The following is an 18,230-nucleotide window of genomic DNA, read 5'->3' on the forward strand; positions in this document are numbered from 1 at the left end:
TACGGATGTAATTCTCCAGTCGCTCCCTGCGAGCTTCGAGCCGTTCATTTTGAACTTTCATATGAACAACATGGAGAAAAGCATGGCTGAATTGCATGGGATGCTAAAAACTGCTGAGGAAAGCATTAAGAAAGAGCTCTAGTCATGTGATGATGGTTCAAAAGGATAGCAAGAAGAGAAAGCGCAAGGACAAGGCTAAAACTTCGGATGAGATCTCGAGTTCTAAGCCTAAACCTGTTGGAAAGCCCAAGGCTGGCCCTGCCGCTTCTGACACTTGCCACCACTGCCATAAGACTGGTCATTGGCGGAGGAACTGCAAATTGTACTTGGAAGAACTCAAAAAGAAGAAGGGAAGTAAGACTTCATCTTCAGGTATAAATGTTATTGAAATTAATCTTGCTACTCGTCCTGATGATTCATGGGTATTTGATACCGGATCAATGATTCATACTTGCAAATCGTTGCAGGGACTGAAAAGGACTAGGAAGTGTGCAAGAGGCGAACTGGATGCTCGCGTCGGCAATGGTGCAAAAGTTGCTGCGTTGGCCGTTGGCGTTTACTCCTTATCGCTACCCTCAGGATTAGTTTTGGAATTAAATAATTGTTATTATATTCCTGTCTTGGGCAAAAACATTATCTCTTCTTCATGTTTGGAAGAAGACGGTTATGAATTTATAATAAAGAACAAGTGTTGTTCGATATTTTTGAATGGTATGCTCTATGGTAATTGTCCATTAGTAAATGGATTATATATATTGGATCTTGAGGATATAACTATCTATAACATTGATACAAAGAAGCCTCGGCTTAATGATTTGAATCCCACTTTTGTTTGGCATTGTCGATTAGGTCATATAAATGAGAAGCGTATGCAGAAGCTCCATAAAGATGGTCTTCTACATTCATTTGATTTCGAATCATTTGATACATGCGAGTCTTGTTTACTTGGCAAGATGACTAAGACGCCTTTCACTGGTCGAAGTGAGAGGACAAATGAATTATTGGCCCTAGTACATACAGATGTATGTGGACCGATGAGTTCTACAGCTAGAGGTGGTTTTCAGTATTTCATTACTTTCACTGATGACTTTAGTAGATATGGTTACATCTACCTAATGAGGCACAAGTCTGAATCCTTTGAAAAGTTCAAGGAGTTCCAGAATGAAGTACAAAATCATATAGGCAAGACAATTAAATTTCTGCGATCAGATCGTGGAGGTGAATATTTGAGCCATGAATTTGGTGATCATCTAAGGCAATGTGGAATCGTTCCACAATTGACTCCACCGGGCACGCCACAATGGAATGGGGTGTCCGAGCGGAGGAACCGAACTTTGTTAGACATGGTCCGGTCGATGATGAGCCAATCTGATCTTCCATTGTCCTTCTGGGGATACGCTCTAGAAACTGCTGCTTTCACGTTAAACAGGGTTCCATCTAAGGCTGTAGAGAGGACACCATATGAGATATGGACCGGGAAGCGTCCCGGATTGTCTTTCCTTAAGATATGGGGTTGTGAGGCTTATGTAAAATGTTTGTCGTCTGATAAGCTCACTCCCAAATCTGATAAATGCTTCTTTGTGGGGTATCCTAGGGAAACCAAAGGATATTATTTCTATAACCGGGAAGAAAGCAAAGTGTTTGTCGCCCGGAATGGTGTCTTTCTTGAGAAAGAGTTTCTCGCGAAGAGAGTTAGTGGGAGCACGGTGCAACTCGAAGAAATTCGGGAACCACTTGAAAGTGTTTCAGCTCCTATTGAACCACAACTCGGTATGCAAGATGTTGCAGAACCTGTTGTCGAGACACCAGCCTCACGTCGGTCGGAAAGGTTCAGTCGTGCACCCGAGCGGTTTATGTTCCTAACCACGGGGCAGCGTGACATATTATTGTTGGACAATGATGAACCTAAGACTTACTCGGAAGCAATGGTGGGACCAGACTCCGAAAAATGGCTTGGAGCCATGAGATCCGAGTTAGAATCCATGAGAGAAAACCAAGTTTGGAACTTGGTCGATCCACCTGATGGTGTGAAAACTATCGAGTGTAAATGGGTTTTTAAGAAAAAGATAGACGTTGATGGAAATGTTCACATCTATAAGGCACGATTGGTGGCGAAAGGTTTCAGGCAAATTCAAGGTGTTGATTATGATGAAACGTTTTTGCCCGTCGCAATGCTAAAGTCTATTCGGATTCTCCTAGCAATTGCTGCATATTTCGACTATGAGATATGGCAAATGGATGTCAAAACGGCTTTCCTTAATGGAAACCTAAGTGAGGATGTGTACATGACACAGCCTGAAGGTTTTGTCAATCCGAAAAATGCTGGGAAGATTTGCAAGCTGCAAAAGTCCATCTATGGACTAAAGCAAGCTTCTCGGAGTTGGAATCTTCGTTTTGATGAAGTGATCAAAGGGTTTGGTTTCATCAAGAATGAAGAAGAGCCTTGTGTTTACAAAAGGACTAGTGGGAGCGCACTTGTGTTTCTGGTCTTATATGTGGATGACATATTATTGATCGGAAATAATATTCCAATGCTCGATGCTGTCAAATCTTCATTGCAAAAGAGTTTTTCAATGAAAGATTTAGGAGAGGCAGCATACATATTGGGCATAAAGATCTATAGAGATAGGTCGAAAAGACTAATCGGATTAAGCCAGAGCACGTACATTGACAAGGTATTGAATCGGTTCAATATGCAAGATTCCAAGAAAGGTTTCTTGCCAATGTCACATGGCATCACTCTCAGCAAGAATCAATGTCCTAAGACATCTGATGAGCTCGAGAGGATGAGTGCGATCCCGTATGCTTCTGCTATCGGGTCCATCATGTATGCTATGTTTTGTACACGCCCAGATGTCTCCTATGCTCTAAGTGTTACGAGCAGATATCAATCGAACCCAGGTGAATGTCACTGGGCTATAGTAAAGAGTATCCTCAAGTACATGAGAAGAACTAAGGATATGTTCCTAGTCTATGGAGGTGAGGAGGAGCTCGTTGTAAATGGTTACACCGATGCTAGCTTCCAAACCGACAAGGACGACTCGAGATCGCAGTCTGGTTTTGTGTTCTGCCTCAATGGAGGTGCGGTGAGTTGGAAGAGTTCCAAGCAAGAAACGGTTGCTGATTCCACAACGGAGGCCGAGTATATCGCAGCTTCGGAAGCTGCAAAAGAGGCTGTTTGGATTAGAAAATTTGTTTCTGAGTTGGGTGTGGTCCCTAGTGCGTCCAGTCCAATGGACCTCTATTGTGACAATAGTGGTGCCATTGCACAAGCCAAGGAGCCTAGGTCGCACCAGAAGTCCAAGCACATACTTCGGCGCTGTCACCTCATTCGAGAGATTATTGATAGAGGTGATGTAAAGATATGCAAGGTGCACACGGATTCGAATATTGCTGATCCGTTGACGAAGCCTCTCCCACAGCCCAAGCATGAGGCACACTTGAGCTCTATGGGTATTAGATACTTGCGGGATAGACTCTAGTGCATGTGAGAGAATGTGTTCTGTCTATGCTAATGTACTTTTGGATAATTGTTATCTGGTTCCATGAATAATTATCATTTACATTGATCAGCAAGTATGTGACTTGTTTGTGAAACTCTTTGTTTTTATGATGTTATTCTAAATAGTCCCTAATCTCATATCATTGTGTGGGACAATAATGATTTATAGATTAGCACATTTGACTGAATGATGATCATGTTTCACGGATCATAGATATGGAGATATCAAATCAGTAATGTGGACACATGTTAGAGAACATGATGTTGGATAGACCCACCCTGAGATACTGCTGGGATTGTTATTTTTAATGTGCCATCAGTTGTTATCTCAAATGGTGTACCTACAGAATCCTTTGACCTGAGATCATCATTGATTCCAGAATGTGTAGTAACACACTTAGGGGCTTCCAAACGCTATTCCGTAACTGGGTAGTTATAAAGGTTGTTTTCGGGTATGTTATGAAACATGTCGTGGGATGTGAGTGATCAAGATGGAATTTACCCCTCCTAAATAACGGGAGAGATATCTCTGGGCCCCTCGAGGTAGTTGGATTGGAAAGTGCATGGCCATGCCAATGTGATTAAAGAGTTAATCATGGTGAATCCACTACTTGATCTAGTGAATGGTCGAGCTATCACAAGGGTGGCACGAATCTCGCCTTGAGCTTGACTGGTATCGTGTGGTAAAGGGATTGGTGCATGAGTATATCAAGGTTCAGCCGATATGATCTTTGTGTGCATTCGGGAGTCAATATGTCCTGCTAGGTACCGCTATTGACTTGCAATTCGGAAAAGGGTTTCCGGATAGCGGCCGTTTACACATGAACCTAACGGGTCACACACTTAAGGGGATGGAATATAAAACTTGTGCTGACTCTAGTGCAAGTGGGAGATTGTTGGTAATATGCCCTAGAGGCGATCGAGTTTGCGGATTGGATCTGCTAATGGGCTTTAATGTTGATTAAAGGACCATTAGGGTTTAGAGTCATAATGGGCTTTAATGTTGATTAAAGGCCCATTAGCGTGCTCTATATAAGAATAGGCAGGGGCCAAGGCGCATGGTGTTCTTTAGAAACCCTAGCCGCCTCCTATTCCCGAACTCCCTTCGAAACCCTAGCCGGGCGCGCGGTGCTAGCACACCGGCGCACGGCGATTCCATCCTTGTACGTGTGGATACCGTGGAGGCGCTGCTACTATTGCGGTGCTGATCTGCCCGGGAGTACTCGGGACGTACCCGCGAGTACTCGGAAGGTGCTCGGGACGTGCTCGGGACGAGGTTGACGATCGACTACTTGACGCGCACGACGTTGGATTGGTCTGCTCCAACTCTTCTTCCGCTGCACTGCTCGTCAAGTGGTAACGATTCATGATCCCCTACTCGCATGGTTTCCTGGTTGAATGCGGTAGAGAAAATTTATTTTGTGCTAGCGTAGCCTACCCGCAACCCTTCACAAAACGCATAGGAAAAGCCCCGATAATAATGAATCGTTAAGCAACGGAACATCCTGCGATCTCATTGATTTTCTAACTTGAATACTCCGATGAGTTCAACTAGAAGGTCACTGGATATTCCGATAAAAACAATTTTCTTAAGCTCGACCAATTCAACCTTTCTTTAGCTCTATCTTCTCAACACTTCAACCATGGGATTCCATTAGGTACCTAGTGCTAGAAATTCACAAGTGTGCATCGAACCAAGTTTAGACATAACTAGATCAAACTACTACTCATAGCCTATTTTTATAGTACAGTTAAAAGACTAAAAAAGAGACATATACTGCTCTAAGTGTTATTTATCTCCTTGTGATATTTAGAAATAGATGATCTTAATCTCGATACACATGTCATTTGATCTTCTATTGAATCGACATAGGGATCAAGATCAACTATATATCATTGTGAACTAAATTTTTTGATGCCTTTTAAAACACACTTGTTAGTTACAATGATACGATTGACATTAATTACCGAAACACTTACCACTTAACTAGACGCCTAGATGCTACAAGAGGGAGGAGATGGAGAGGGAGAAAATGATGGAGACTGTTTTGGTGGAGACAGTTCATTACCTTTCAAAGGATGCCTGCAACGAGAACTCTTTCTCAAGACCAGTGAGAAGAGGAAGAAAAGTTCTTCGCCACATGTGAGGTGCTGAGACAAGGAAGTGGAAGGCCAATGCAATAGCCAGTTTCGCGGAATTTTTTCTGCTTAGTTCGCGTGAATAGCGTTTTTCGTGAAAATTTTCTTCAACTCCGTTGGCGCGCACCGCAGCTACGACATGGAAAAAAGCGTCACACTTTGGCAGAAAAAAAAAAGTACAGGAAAAGCGCTTCCCAGCGCTAAAAAATATGGCAAACCGAACTTTAGTAGAAAACTAAACACTTACCTAAATACTTATGACAAATTTAATTTTAGTTATGGCAAATAGTGACCAAATAGCCCAAGCAACAGAACATGCTAACGAATCACAGTAACCATCACCGTTTCGTCATGACAAGAAATGTTTCACGACTTCCGATGGGTAAAAAGTCACGACGGGACCGGCACACGCGAGACAACCGAGAGAACATGCACCCATGCAGATGCAGTCTTATCGCCTCATCGAGAGCAGACGAGACGGGCAGGGCGCGCAACGGCTACACACCGCTGCGTGGGTGGCAAAACGGGATGACGGGACGGTGGCTGCGTGGCGCACAGGCGTGGGGCAGCGTATTGTGCACAGCAGCACAGCACAACACAGCGGAGGGTACGGTTATCGGTACTATTTATTTAAATTAATATTCATGTGAGAGAAGTAGATGAAAAAATTTATAAGACATGAAAAAAAATTCAAAAGATGAATAAATACCAAATAAAAAATATGAATAACTAAGACAAGTTCTACGTTCAAAAACCCATAAGCGGTTTTGCATTTCCGCAGGAGAGGCCGTGGGCGTGGGGGAGAAGGCCAGCGGGGACAGCGCACAGAGCTGCTATTTTAATGTGCTCTCAGGACCATGCCGTTTAGATTTGGGACACCTCTCGAGCCCATCATTAGCTGCTGCACCTGCACTACGGGCAGTTGATCATGACACATTGTTAAGTAGAACTAAACCTATACATTGTACGTATTAGCTAGGATCGGGGGAGCCCTGTATAATATAATCCATTGATTAATGATCGACTAAACCAGCCGGCCGCTTTGCACTAGCTGTACATGGATCTCCAATCATAAGACGTTTTGTCCGTATATTTGTATTCTGTATTGTTCTACTTAGAACTGGAGATGCATGCATGCTCTGGTTGATCAAATGATTGTGTTCAGCTCGTGTTATTAATTTATTTGTTAACTGATCCGTAATCATTAAGCTGGCAAGATGAATGTGTGTGTGCCTGCAAATAAGTAGTCACGACGTGAGAATCGTATCAACCAGCTAGCCGGCCGAGCTATCTTGTGGATCTCCCATAGTCCCATTGTACGGTATTTCATTGATGTATGCATGTACTCTCTACGTTTAGTACGTGCCGGTGCCAAGCCTAGCTGTTTTGGTTGATTAACTGCACGTTGAAAGTCAGAATATTGGGATCAGGTTTTATAAAAGAAAAACATAAATTTTGGTTAAAAGGGATGCACATCTGGTTTTACTCAAAAGTGTTAGAGTAGAGAGTAATTAAGAAAGATTGAACTCAAGAATAAAATAAATTAATGAGAATATTGATTAATGGTGTTTATATATAGAATGAACAAATGCTGCTAGAAAGATATATCTTTTTTTAAACGACGCGATCTTCATTAAAGACCCACGGTTTATGGGAGGAGTGGCTCCACCTTTCCAACGGACACAAACAAATAACTGCAGTTAGCGTACGGAGCAGATAAATTGGCGAAAGGCAGCTGGGCCTACCCATATGCATCGAGCTAGTGTATCATTCACAAGATCGACCGTGACACAGTAATGTAATGCCACAGGTACATAGTACCCGCCTGCCGGTACGTGGCATGCGACTGGAAGTTTCTACCGCGAGCACTGTCACACTCGCACACCATCCGATCCCGGGATGGATTTGTGACGAGGGAAGAGCCCGATCGCGTCCAAAGTAGTTTGCGCACGCGCCCAATCTGGTCGGCGAGTGCCGGGCGGTCAGCTGCTAGCCTGACCAATATATAATCACCTGACACAGCTAGTGTGTATTTAGTTGGTGGGATGAGATTGGATGAGAGATGATAATCTATATTTTTGAGTGTTTGGTTAGAGAATGGGTAGATAGGACTATTTGACTTTTGGGAGTACTTCTTAAATGTATTGGAGGGAGTGATTTATTCATTTTAGCCGGACGAGATCATGCACTTTGCCTAATTATGATTATTAGTATAATAATTAGTGATAATTAGCCTGTTATATTGCTAATTAGTATTTATTACTATGAGATTATGATAGTTAAGTATTAGTGTGTTTATTAGTGCACAATTGGTGTATTGATTAGAGTACGATGAGTTATATTTAGTATATTTTATTGTTAATTAGTAATTACTAAATAGATATATATTAAAAAAAGAGTGACGGCTATATCCCATTCATCCTTATTCCCCAAACAAACACACTTTATTGGGTCCAGAGCAGGCAAACCGGAATATTTAACTAATTCATTGCAGGCCGAAGCCATTGCAGCTATGCATGCCCTGAATTTTGCTTCGGATGCATGAATGTTACGTGTGGTTCTAAAGACAGATGTGATTAATCTAAAGCCTGCTCCGATCTCTTCGGGTTTTGACTCAACACCGTGGGGTGTCATCTTCACAGAAATCAAGTTTACAATGTTTACTAGATGTTCGGGTTTCTTACAGTCCACTTCTTGTAATAGCGCAACGTATAAGCTAGCTAGTTTGGATGCTAATCTTTCGAACTGGGAGGTGTTTTAATCTACTAATCTGACACTGTCCCAAATAATATAAGTTATCTCGAAACCGGAGACATTAATACGTCAGCCTCTTGTTAATGGAATTACTTTCCATCTAAAAAAGATGCGACGCTAGCTAGCTCGATCCGGTTGTTCGCTGCATGCATCCGCTAGCTAGCTCGATCGTCGATCTCTTCGTTTCCGTGTAGCGGCGGAGTCGGCAGGCTAGATTTAGTTATGCTTTTCGGTGTTGCTTAATTAGCGTGTGCACACGTTGCTAATGCAACTGTAGTCTGTAGTTACGAGGCGTGCATGGAAGCAACCTGTGCACTTTCCTATTATTACTTTCTGCTCGATCGTATCCGTTTCTTGGCTGCAAGTTCGTTTTTTACACGGACGGGTTATTGTTGTTGTAAAGCCGGCCGAGGCGCAGCGGCACGTAGTTTTCATTTTCCTGCTCATCGCGCCGGCCTCAGCCACTGTGTTTAACCCCGATCATCCATAATTTACTATGCGCATATCGTACCACTCTGTCAGTAAGAAAAATGCATTTCTATCGATCGATCCAGGATAAGAAGGCGACAGCTGATTTAATATCCTGTTGCCAGCTGATCTTTCTTAATTTGATGTCCACGTACGTACGATGCAGTGAAAACAACAACTACCTCCGTCCAAAATACAGGACTTATTAGAATTTAAAAAGTCAAATTTAATAAAATTTAACTGATAATTAGTTAAATTATAGCATATTTTAATATATAAAATTTGTATCAATATATTCATATTTTATATATCTTTTAATATGATATTAATTTTATAGCAATTGTTAATATATTATAAAATAAATTAATGGTTAAAGTATACTTTTAAATAATTTTTCAAATCCTAATACGCTCTATATTTTGAGAGGGATGAATTAGTTTTTTCGATTGCAAGGTGACCTATACGCGCACCCACGACTACACAAGTATACAACATTTACACATTGATAAGTGCATCTCTATCGTATGCTTACAGATAACACGGATAAAAATACTCACGTGTACATATATCATGAACACTAAATTTAAATTCTAATAAGTAGAGTTGTACTCTCCCGTCTCCATGGTCATAGCGTCATAGGAAGAGGTGGTTCAACAACGCATGTCAGCAAAAGAAAATCTGGATTTAGTTACGGCCGACGACATTCACAGCGTAAGTAGCGATATGGCAAGGTGCAAATAAGCATCGCGGTTGCTTTCACTGCGATTACAATGTCCGCCCTGACGACGTGTAAATTAATTTGCACAGAGCGAGGTGACAAAGTGGTAGAGATGACAGATAACCTGCCCGCGACAAGACAGGGATGGCAAATTAACCTCGAAAATTAACCTCGAATTGTAGATCACGAGGATAAGTAAGGGTAAAAGATAATCTGTTTGAAACGAGGACTTGACTTGTTCCCAACAAAAGTTTGGACGGATTTCCACGTCCTAAACTTTCAGTGTAACTTGCCCACTAACTCAGCGGCCCAAGTCAGATAAAGAGAAGGAAAGATTTTTTATATATTTTTTAAACGAGAAATTGCAAATATATGTATCTATTTTGAAAAATTAGATATCTACATCTGTTAAAAATTTTCAAAACGAACGCATATATTTTCAATTTTACGATTTAAAAAAATAAAAAAATCGAGAAGGAAAAGTGTCAGATCTTGTACCGGCCCGCATGATCTCCTCCGGAAAAAGGCCTGGCCCAACGGAAGCCACTCGCATGTGCATTGCGCGTGCTCTGCGCCGAGATAATTTCAGCACCCTCCAAGCGAAGCGCTTCTTCATCCGTTGGTCCGTCATCCACTTCCCCCCTCACCCTCGCACACCATGGCGGCGCTCTGCTCCGCCTCCCCGGCCATCTCCACGGCAGCGGGGGCTCTCGTAGTACCCGCGCGCCGGGCAGCCTCCCTCCTCCGCCTGCGCCTGCGCCTGCGCGCTGCCGCGCGCTCCTACTCCGCCGCCGCCGCCGCTGCCGCAACGCGGGCAGCGCCGTCGTGGCGGGCTCGCCGGCGCTTCGCGGCTTCAGCGGCTTCGGCGACGGAGGAGGATGCCGGGGTAGAAACGATGATCCCGCCCGACAACCGCATCCCCGCCACCATTATCACTGGCTTCCTCGGTTCCGGCAAGGTCAGCGCCCTAATATCAGTAGCTTGCTTCAATGCGAACTAGCCTGCCATGACGAACGCTGTAAGATAGTTCCATATGTACAAGCCAGATAATACAAATGATTGGCCACATTAGTTACGATTAGCCCAATGATGTTGTTGTTTGGATACTAGGAGGGATCCTCAGTTTCCCTTTTAATCAAGTGAGATGCGGAACCTTGAGACCCTTTTGTTCGAACCTAGTTCTAGAAATGTATCCACTTGTTTGTGCTTTAATGAATGGATTGGCAGATTACAGTATGAACAATTGCATAGCTTCGAGCCTTCGACCTTTGACACTATGGTTTATATGCAGCACCGTGCACAGAACGTTACCTTGTTTATTTCAGCTCAATGAGTTCTGTTAGCATGAACCCCTCATCTCTGGTATATTCAGGGTTTGCTTTTTGTTTGCAGACAACTTTACTGAATCACATCTTGACTGCTCACCATGGAAAGCGGATTGCTGTCATTGAGAATGAGGTATGCCATGAGTGATTTTTTTAGCAATCATGTAGATTCTCATTTTATTGAGTCACTGTAAGTGTATATTACTTATATAAGTGCCTGACCAGCAGTTATTTGTTCACTCCTGAAACATGCATACCTTTGCTCACTGCGAAAACCATCTTAATTTACTCAGTACATTGTTATGCCATTATTGAAAAAGGGCAGTGAGGTCAGCTAAAGACCGAAAGTAGGTGAGGTGAAGCTGGACCGCTTATACCCTTAACTGTCATCGTTTACATTGCAGTTTGGAGAAGTTGATATTGATAGCTCATTAGTTGCTGCACAAACCACTGGAGCTGAGGACATAATGATGCTAAACAATGGCTGCCTTTGCTGCACTGTGCGTGGTGATTTAGTCCGTATGATTGGTGAATTGGTTGACAAGAAGAAGGGAAAGTTTGATCATATTGTTATCGAAACCACAGGTAAGGAACTCGGTAGGGTTATTGCAGAAACTGTAGATTGCCACCATGATCAGGGAAAATCTATGTTATGGAATCTTCTTGAATTTAAAAGATCAACATAAGTTCTAGATATCTTATTTGCTTCTCACATTAAATATTTTGGTTTGTATAAGTTGTAGTTGACCATCGAAATTAAGATTGCTTCTCACATTAAATATTTTGGTTTGTATAAGTTGTAGTTGACCATCGAAATTAAGAAATGCAAATAATCAAAATTTAGTTTTCTTGGCTATCCATTGGTTGTACAATTATGCTAAATGCTCTCGCTTTCTCTTTTGTCTATTTTTTCAGGTTTAGCGAATCCAGCACCCATTATACAGACATTCTATGCAGAAGATGTAGTTTTTAATGATGTCAAGCTGGATGGTGTTGTTACTTTAGTTGACGCAAAGCATGCTAGACTACATTTGGATGAAGTAAAGCCCAAGGGTATAGTCAACGAAGCTGTTCAGCAAATTGCGTATGCTGACAGAATTATAGTTAACAAGGTGATGGTCCTCTAGCTGATATTTGCTGTCTTTTTGCTTATTGTTAAGTTCATATTTTCATATAATTTCAGTCCTTGTTGGTAGCACAGAAGATCTAACTCTGATTACTTCACTTGCAGATTGATCTTGTCAAGGAACCTGAAGTTTCTTCCTTGGTTGAGCGTATAAGGGTTAGTGTTGCGTATTCATTCTGTTCTTTTGTTACCATGTGTTTGTTTGTAATATCCTCCTTTGCTTAATACAGGGTATCAATCACATGGCTAATTTGAAACGAGCCGAGTATGGTAAAGTTGATTTGGATTATGTTCTTGGAATTGGAGGATTTGATCTAGAGAGGTTTCTAACTTCCTTTCTTCCATATTCTTTTTGACAATTTTTTATTTTTATTCTTGTAAAGAGAACATTTTTGAATGTGTATGTGCCCCTGCACCCTAGTAACAATTATTTACTTTAAGGGAAAAGAGAGAAATTAATATAGAAACATAGCATAATGAAATTAATCTGAGTTGTATAAGACTTTAAGTATAATGAAATGATACGCTGTGCTTAAAGTGTGAACGTAGCAGTCAGTCATATGGAATCTGCTACTGCTAGCATTGAAAAGTTAAAATTACTTACTACTAGTTTGGTCCTTGTACCAAATGACTTGATAGGCTGAAATGTGACCTTAGGCAATGCAATGAACTGATGTAGTGAAATATGCTTAGAGTAGATTTTTGACTATGCTATTTTACCTGCACTTGAATCTCTAGTTGTTTTTCTGTATGTAGATGGATTAATCCACTATCATCTCTTAATTCTAATGCCTGCTCAAATACATATAGTGATACAACTGTAGTTTGTATACTCATTTGTGAAATATCTCATTATTAAATCTAGTTTTTTTAGAAAATCATCTGTAGTTTGTATTAAAAAAAGTTCTCCCTTCTAAAGAATTCTTAGTTCTAGTTACTAATTTTGGGAAGGTGAACATAAAGGGAATTCAGAGTTGGATTTTGTTTATGCTTTTCAGGATTGAGAGTGCCGTCTCTGAAGAATCACATGAAGACCATGCAGAGCATGAACATGAGCATGAGCATGATCACCATGATCATCATCACCATCATGATCATGATCACGGACATGGTGAGCTTAGATCTTGGAACATTGTTATGGCATGGCCAGACTCACATGGTCACCGTGTAATTACCAAGCATAAAGCACTTTACTCCTGTAAACAGAAGTGGTCGCTTGTACAACTAGTTAGGAAGAAAATGTGCAAAACCTTCTTGACATCAGCATAAATCGAAGAGAACATTGTAACACAAATTGTTCTCATGAAGCATGTATCCATGCCTCAACTGAAAAGCCTGTCTTAACAGTAATTTAGTCATGGAAATGCTTTCTGAGTTCTTTGAACCTTCTTGTTGAGTGTTGCTGATTTAAAATCTTAAGTATGAAGAAAAGTAAACTCCATGCTGCCTGTTTTTTGTAGATCATCATGCACATGATCACACTCATGATCCTGGTGTTTCTTCTGTGAGCATTGTTTGTGAAGGGGAGATGGATCTTGAAAAGGCCAGTCTTAATACTATTCCTCGTCTCTTCCTCTATTTTTTCTCAAGATTGATGCAATGAATATTGAAACATCTAAATACAACAATCCTTTTTATAGCCCTGAATATGGGTTATTTATATTGACAGCCATTTTACATGCACTGATGCAGGCTGACATGTGGTTGGGGAACCTACTACTGGAACGCAGTGATGATATATACAGGATGAAAGGGCTACTATCGGTCAGTGGAATGCCTCAGCGCTTTGTCTTTCAGGTTTGTGTTAAACTCCTAATGTTTTTTTTCTTATTCTCCTACAGTTGTGGCATTTACAGCATTGATACCAGTTAATGTGTTTTTAGTAACGTGGAAAAGGAATATGCAGGGTCCAAATAATCTTACAAATTTATTTATATTATTGTTGGTCAGAATGATATCTTTTACTTTGTAACGGAACAGTTTTTTCGTGTCTTGTTCTTGCATGTCATTTAATATTTTATCACTATTTATTTATATTATTTTTGGTCAGAATGATATCTTTTACTTTGGAACGAAACAGTTTTTCGTGTCATGCTCTTGCATGTCATTTAATATCTGATCACTCCATCTACTCTTGCTAGTTTATCAGCGACTCCACACCCGAGCATGATCCATTACATATCTTGGCATGCTTGCCAGATGATCTTAATTCTTCTATTTACTGATAATCTAGTGCAAGATTTTTGTTCCGTGAGCTAGAATTTCACTGGACAGATATTCCCCTGTTTGCAAAATCCTTTATAAGCTTTTACCGACCCCCCCCCCCCACGCCCCCAAACTGACATGAATGAGCTGTACGTATTCATGCACCTCAATTGTTTGTATTTTTGCTTTTTCAGGGAGTGCATGACATTTTCCAGGGATCTCCTGAGAGAATGTGGGAGCCAAACGAGCCGCGCGTCAACAAGATTGTGTTCATTGGCAGGAATCTCAATAGAGAAGAGCTGGAGAAGGGCTTCAAGGACTGCCTGTTGAAGAACTAGACTGTGACTCGAGGTTTTATGTTTTTTTCTACACATGGGATGGATCTCCAGCTTCATGATTTTGAGCTTTGTGGCTGCAGACTTATCCTGGAGAAACTGAACTATGAACTGACATGAAATGCGAGATGTATAGAACGGAGGAAAACATCATTGCAACTTTGCCATCCTTTTGGCTTATACTACAATCACACATTCAGTAGCAGTAGCCATTGCTATTATCGCATTAGCACCCTGATGCTATGCACTGTATCTTATAGAGATCATAAACCGCCTTTGTGATTTGAGGAAATCATCACATACCATGGTACGCATGGTATGGTAATGTATTGTTGAGTGGAATTTGTTCAGCATTAAGTTTCTTGCTTAATTGCCTCAGATTCGGAAAATAACTGTAATGTTTCATTTAAAATTGCGATTTGAATTCAAGGAAAATTATTATCCCGTGCTGAACTCTGATGAAATACACCGAATACGAACAGAAAAAAGGGTACGAAATACACGGCATATTTATCATTCCAGGTGTGTCTCTATTGTCATCTTTGTTATAGCGACAATTACATTTATGAGATGAAAAAATTAAAAGTGATTATGATTTTTTAGTAGCAAATCAAAAAAAATATTAACATTCAGAAGCACACCGAGAATTACCTCTATAATTTTTATAGTAGCAGTTGGGCCGGCCCAACAAGATGAAGAAGGGTCGTGACGCGACTAGAGGCTAGAACTATATATCGAGTCCATACCCAAGCCTTTCCTTTCTTCCCCGCAAAGAAAGAAGAGCGAGAGCGAGAGCAGCAGCAGCAGCAGCGACGATGGCGAGCGGCGGCATGAAGAGGGAGATCAACGAGATCCACGACGCCCTGCGCTTCGGCGTCAACGCCAGCGTCAAGGCCGACCTCGCGCCGCCTCACCCGCTCCAGTCCACCATCCAATCGGTATCCCATCGCTTCTCTCCTCCTCTGTTTTTCGTTTCCGTGCCCTCGAAACCCTAACGCTGAGCCTGATTGCTCGGGGGACGCGCACGCGCGCGCGCGCAGGAGGCCAAGTTCTGGGCGGACAAGAAGAGGTTCGGGACGGAAGCCATCTACGGATCCGCCTTCAACATCCGCAAGGATCTAGATGCCCAAATCCTGTCCAGGTCTTGCACTCCCCCCTTCAATTTCCCCCGGAAAATTTATGTCACTATCGTCGATTCGTTCGAGTTAAGAGTAGCTAATTGTCGATGTGAGCATTAGAAAAAACTAGTGGTATCATCTGGCTGATGGAATTATAACTTCCGGTGGGAAGTTTCGGTTGAATTCCTGAAATTTCTGTTACCTTCCTCTGAGCACGAATTTTTTCGTTCGTCTTTGCAGTGATCATGATTTATATGCTGTCCCATGTTAGATTGGCCTCCGAAGTATGGGATTTACTCAGCTTTTGATCATGTTGGAAGGAGGCGGCATCAATTGAGTTAGTGTAGAAGTGCCTGATCTACCAATTCGGGCTTGTTTACATGGTTTCAGCATCCGGCTATAAAGCTATTAAGATTTTGCATAACGTAATTCCATCGCCCTTGTTGTCATGTGCTGTATCCTTGGTGCTACTGCAGGGTTGATTATACCTAATATTGATTGCTTGTGTATTTAAGCATCTTACTGGAATGGTTTTAAAGTTGGATTATTGTAGTATCCTTGTACCATGTTTGTCAGTGCTTCAGCTCCACTTTGCTAACAGTTGATTTACAATATTTTGTTCCCCTGCTTGTACTGCACAGCTTACGGTTTACCGCATGGTCGAATGCACCTAACTTGTGCCTGTGTATTTAAACGCCTTATTGTATTTTTTAGGCTTTCTGTTAGTCTCAGTTTACAAGGTGCACTCCCAGAAATAAAATACACACATTGCTGAGATCACATTTGGTTGCTATTTGTTTTAAAATGGGTGTCTCAGAATGCATGGACCTTCTTTCTCTGCTTGAATGTGGAATCATATATTAACATTGTTCATGTTCATCTGTCCGTTGTAACACCAATGATTCACGGACAAAAGAGGGAATAGGGCAGGGGACCCACCAAAGGAGTGCAGCTTCTATTTTGTTTATACTGGTCCTTCCAACAACATTGTGCATTTATCTTGAATTGTTTTTCTTAAATTGTTTTTTGGTGTCAGCACTTTTGATGCCTCACTGATGAAAATCTGTGATGCCAGGTTCCAAAGGCCCCCTGGTGCTTTGCCATCATCTATGCTTGGATATGAGGCACTGACAGGTTCCCTGGATGATTTTGGATTTGAAGATTATCTTAACAGTAAGACATTCTGTATTTTGTTTTCAATCAGTCATCTTCCTGTTGTTTCACATGTACGTGCAAGCATCTTCGCAATAATTTATGATGACCTTGTTCTTAGCCAGAGTTAGCGAACCCTGATATACCTTAACCTTCATATTAGCAGTAATTACTTTCTTCTTAGGAAGCCTCACTCAAGCAAAATTAATTGATCTGATATGGTTAAAGTTGGGAGTTACTGGAAAATCAACAGTTAATAATTTACCAAAGTGTTTATATCTTTAATTTTCATATTTTTAGCTAGTTTAAGTTATTGGATATACTTGGAGAGGTCATCAGTTTAAAAGAATTGAATTTACATGATTGGTAGTTGTATTTTACTTTATTTTGAAGCTACTAGAAACGTTCTTGTGATATAATCTACTAGAAAAGTGATATATACTTGTGATGCAGTCATTGATCTGAGCTCGTGCCCCTTCGTTATATTTGCTTTGTTAAGCCCTGTATCTCTGATAAGTGATAAAGCATGTGTTTCATTCATCAATTGTCATTTGTGCTTAGCACTTCATCTCCGTATTGGAGTTTCAGCTTCACATTTTTATTGGCAGTTTTGCACCGAACACTTATCTTCATACTAGCTGGCTGTTCCGTTGTATTGCTACAAATGTCTGTTAAGTTGTGCTAATTATCTTCTTCCCTTGGCTTACAGTGCCTCAAGATTCTGACAGTTTCCGTCAACCTGACATGCACCATGGAATGGAGGTTCGCCTTGGTTTGTCGAAGGGACCTATTTGCCCTAGCTTCAATTGATCTCATCCATGAGCTTCAGTGGATCTCATCTTTGTAGTTCTTGCAATACGTCGTGCTCCTCAGTCCAGTACTTCGGTCAGTAGACCATACTATGATGGCAAAAAGTGAAAAACTGATGGGGATTGCATCGGTTTAGTTTTGTGTTTCAAGCAACGCCGAATTTAATGTCTATCCTATTTGAACTTCGATCTCCACCTTGTTGGTTGCTTGCCACTGTGAACTCATGAAATTGACTAAATGTTGATTTGAGGCACCCCGCCTGTTTGATTTGTGCCTAAATTAGCCCTACCAAAATTTGACCAGTAAAAATTTTGGCCAAGATTTTGATGGCTCGCTTTTGGACGAGGATTGGCGAGAAAATGCATGAGATGTATAAGTAACCAAGGAGAGAGGCATGGGTTTGTCAAGATTTCTGTCACAATCCAAACGAGTGACAAATTCTTGGGGCTCCTAAAATGTTTGGGCACAAATCAAACACACCACACCAATAGTTCCCTTTTCTTCTGAATGTTGCGGTGAGCCTATCAGGCCCAGAATTGATTTGTGCACTACTGGGCATTTCAAGTAAACCTGTACAA

The 18,230-nt window shown here is 41.3% G+C and overlaps 2 protein-coding genes and 1 long non-coding RNA gene across 3 annotated transcripts; all 3 read left to right on the forward strand.

The window, feature by feature from the left end:
• The first annotated feature begins 141 nt into the window (after positions 1-141).
• Positions 142-578, forward strand: LOC133917759 (uncharacterized). Its single transcript, XR_009909720.1, has 2 exons — positions 142-372; positions 468-578. It is a non-coding gene; the product is annotated as an uncharacterized LOC133917759 (long non-coding RNA).
• Positions 579-6,110: 5,532 nt separating this feature from the next.
• On the forward strand, positions 6,111-17,844 carry LOC133920014 (cyclin-B1-2-like). The gene is made up of 5 exons (XM_062364628.1): positions 6,111-6,114; positions 15,369-15,510; positions 15,613-15,713; positions 16,766-16,863; positions 17,552-17,844. Exons 2-5 carry the CDS (start codon positions 15,388-15,390, stop codon positions 17,650-17,652), a joined length of 423 nt encoding a protein of 140 aa, XP_062220612.1. The 5' UTR covers positions 6,111-6,114; positions 15,369-15,387; the 3' UTR covers positions 17,653-17,844.
• Positions 10,174-14,929, forward strand: LOC133920013 (uncharacterized). Its single transcript, XM_062364627.1, has 10 exons — positions 10,174-10,539; positions 10,974-11,039; positions 11,311-11,491; positions 11,822-12,018; positions 12,138-12,188; positions 12,263-12,354; positions 13,031-13,143; positions 13,493-13,575; positions 13,725-13,829; positions 14,432-14,929. The coding sequence occupies exons 1-10, from the start codon at positions 10,240-10,242 to the stop codon at positions 14,573-14,575; spliced, it is 1,332 nt and encodes a 443-aa protein (XP_062220611.1). The 5' UTR covers positions 10,174-10,239; the 3' UTR covers positions 14,576-14,929.
• Positions 17,845-18,230: the final 386 nt, after the last annotated feature.

This window comes from Phragmites australis, chromosome 5 (genome assembly GCF_958298935.1).
Source record: "Phragmites australis chromosome 5, lpPhrAust1.1, whole genome shotgun sequence".
NCBI classification, from domain to species: domain Eukaryota; kingdom Viridiplantae; phylum Streptophyta; class Magnoliopsida; order Poales; family Poaceae; genus Phragmites; species Phragmites australis.

Bases quoted from the DNA above. Each gene is read 5' to 3' on its own strand.
- LOC133920013 (XM_062364627.1), top strand. From the start codon at position 10,240: ATGGCGGCGCTCTGCTCCGCCTCCCCGGCCATCTCCACGGCAGCGGGG. The intron at 12,019-12,137 runs GTGATGGTCCTC...CTTCACTTGCAG, and splicing joins ACAGAATTATAGTTAACAAG to ATTGATCTTGTCAAGGAACC. The intron at 13,576-13,724 runs GCCAGTCTTAAT...GCACTGATGCAG, and splicing joins GGGAGATGGATCTTGAAAAG to GCTGACATGTGGTTGGGGAA.
- LOC133920014 (XM_062364628.1), top strand. From the start codon at position 15,388: ATGGCGAGCGGCGGCATGAAGAGGGAGATCAACGAGATCCACGACGCC. The intron at 15,714-16,765 runs GTCTTGCACTCC...CTGTGATGCCAG, and splicing joins GATGCCCAAATCCTGTCCAG to GTTCCAAAGGCCCCCTGGTG. The intron at 16,864-17,551 runs GTAAGACATTCT...CTTGGCTTACAG, and splicing joins ATTTGAAGATTATCTTAACA to TGCCTCAAGATTCTGACAGT.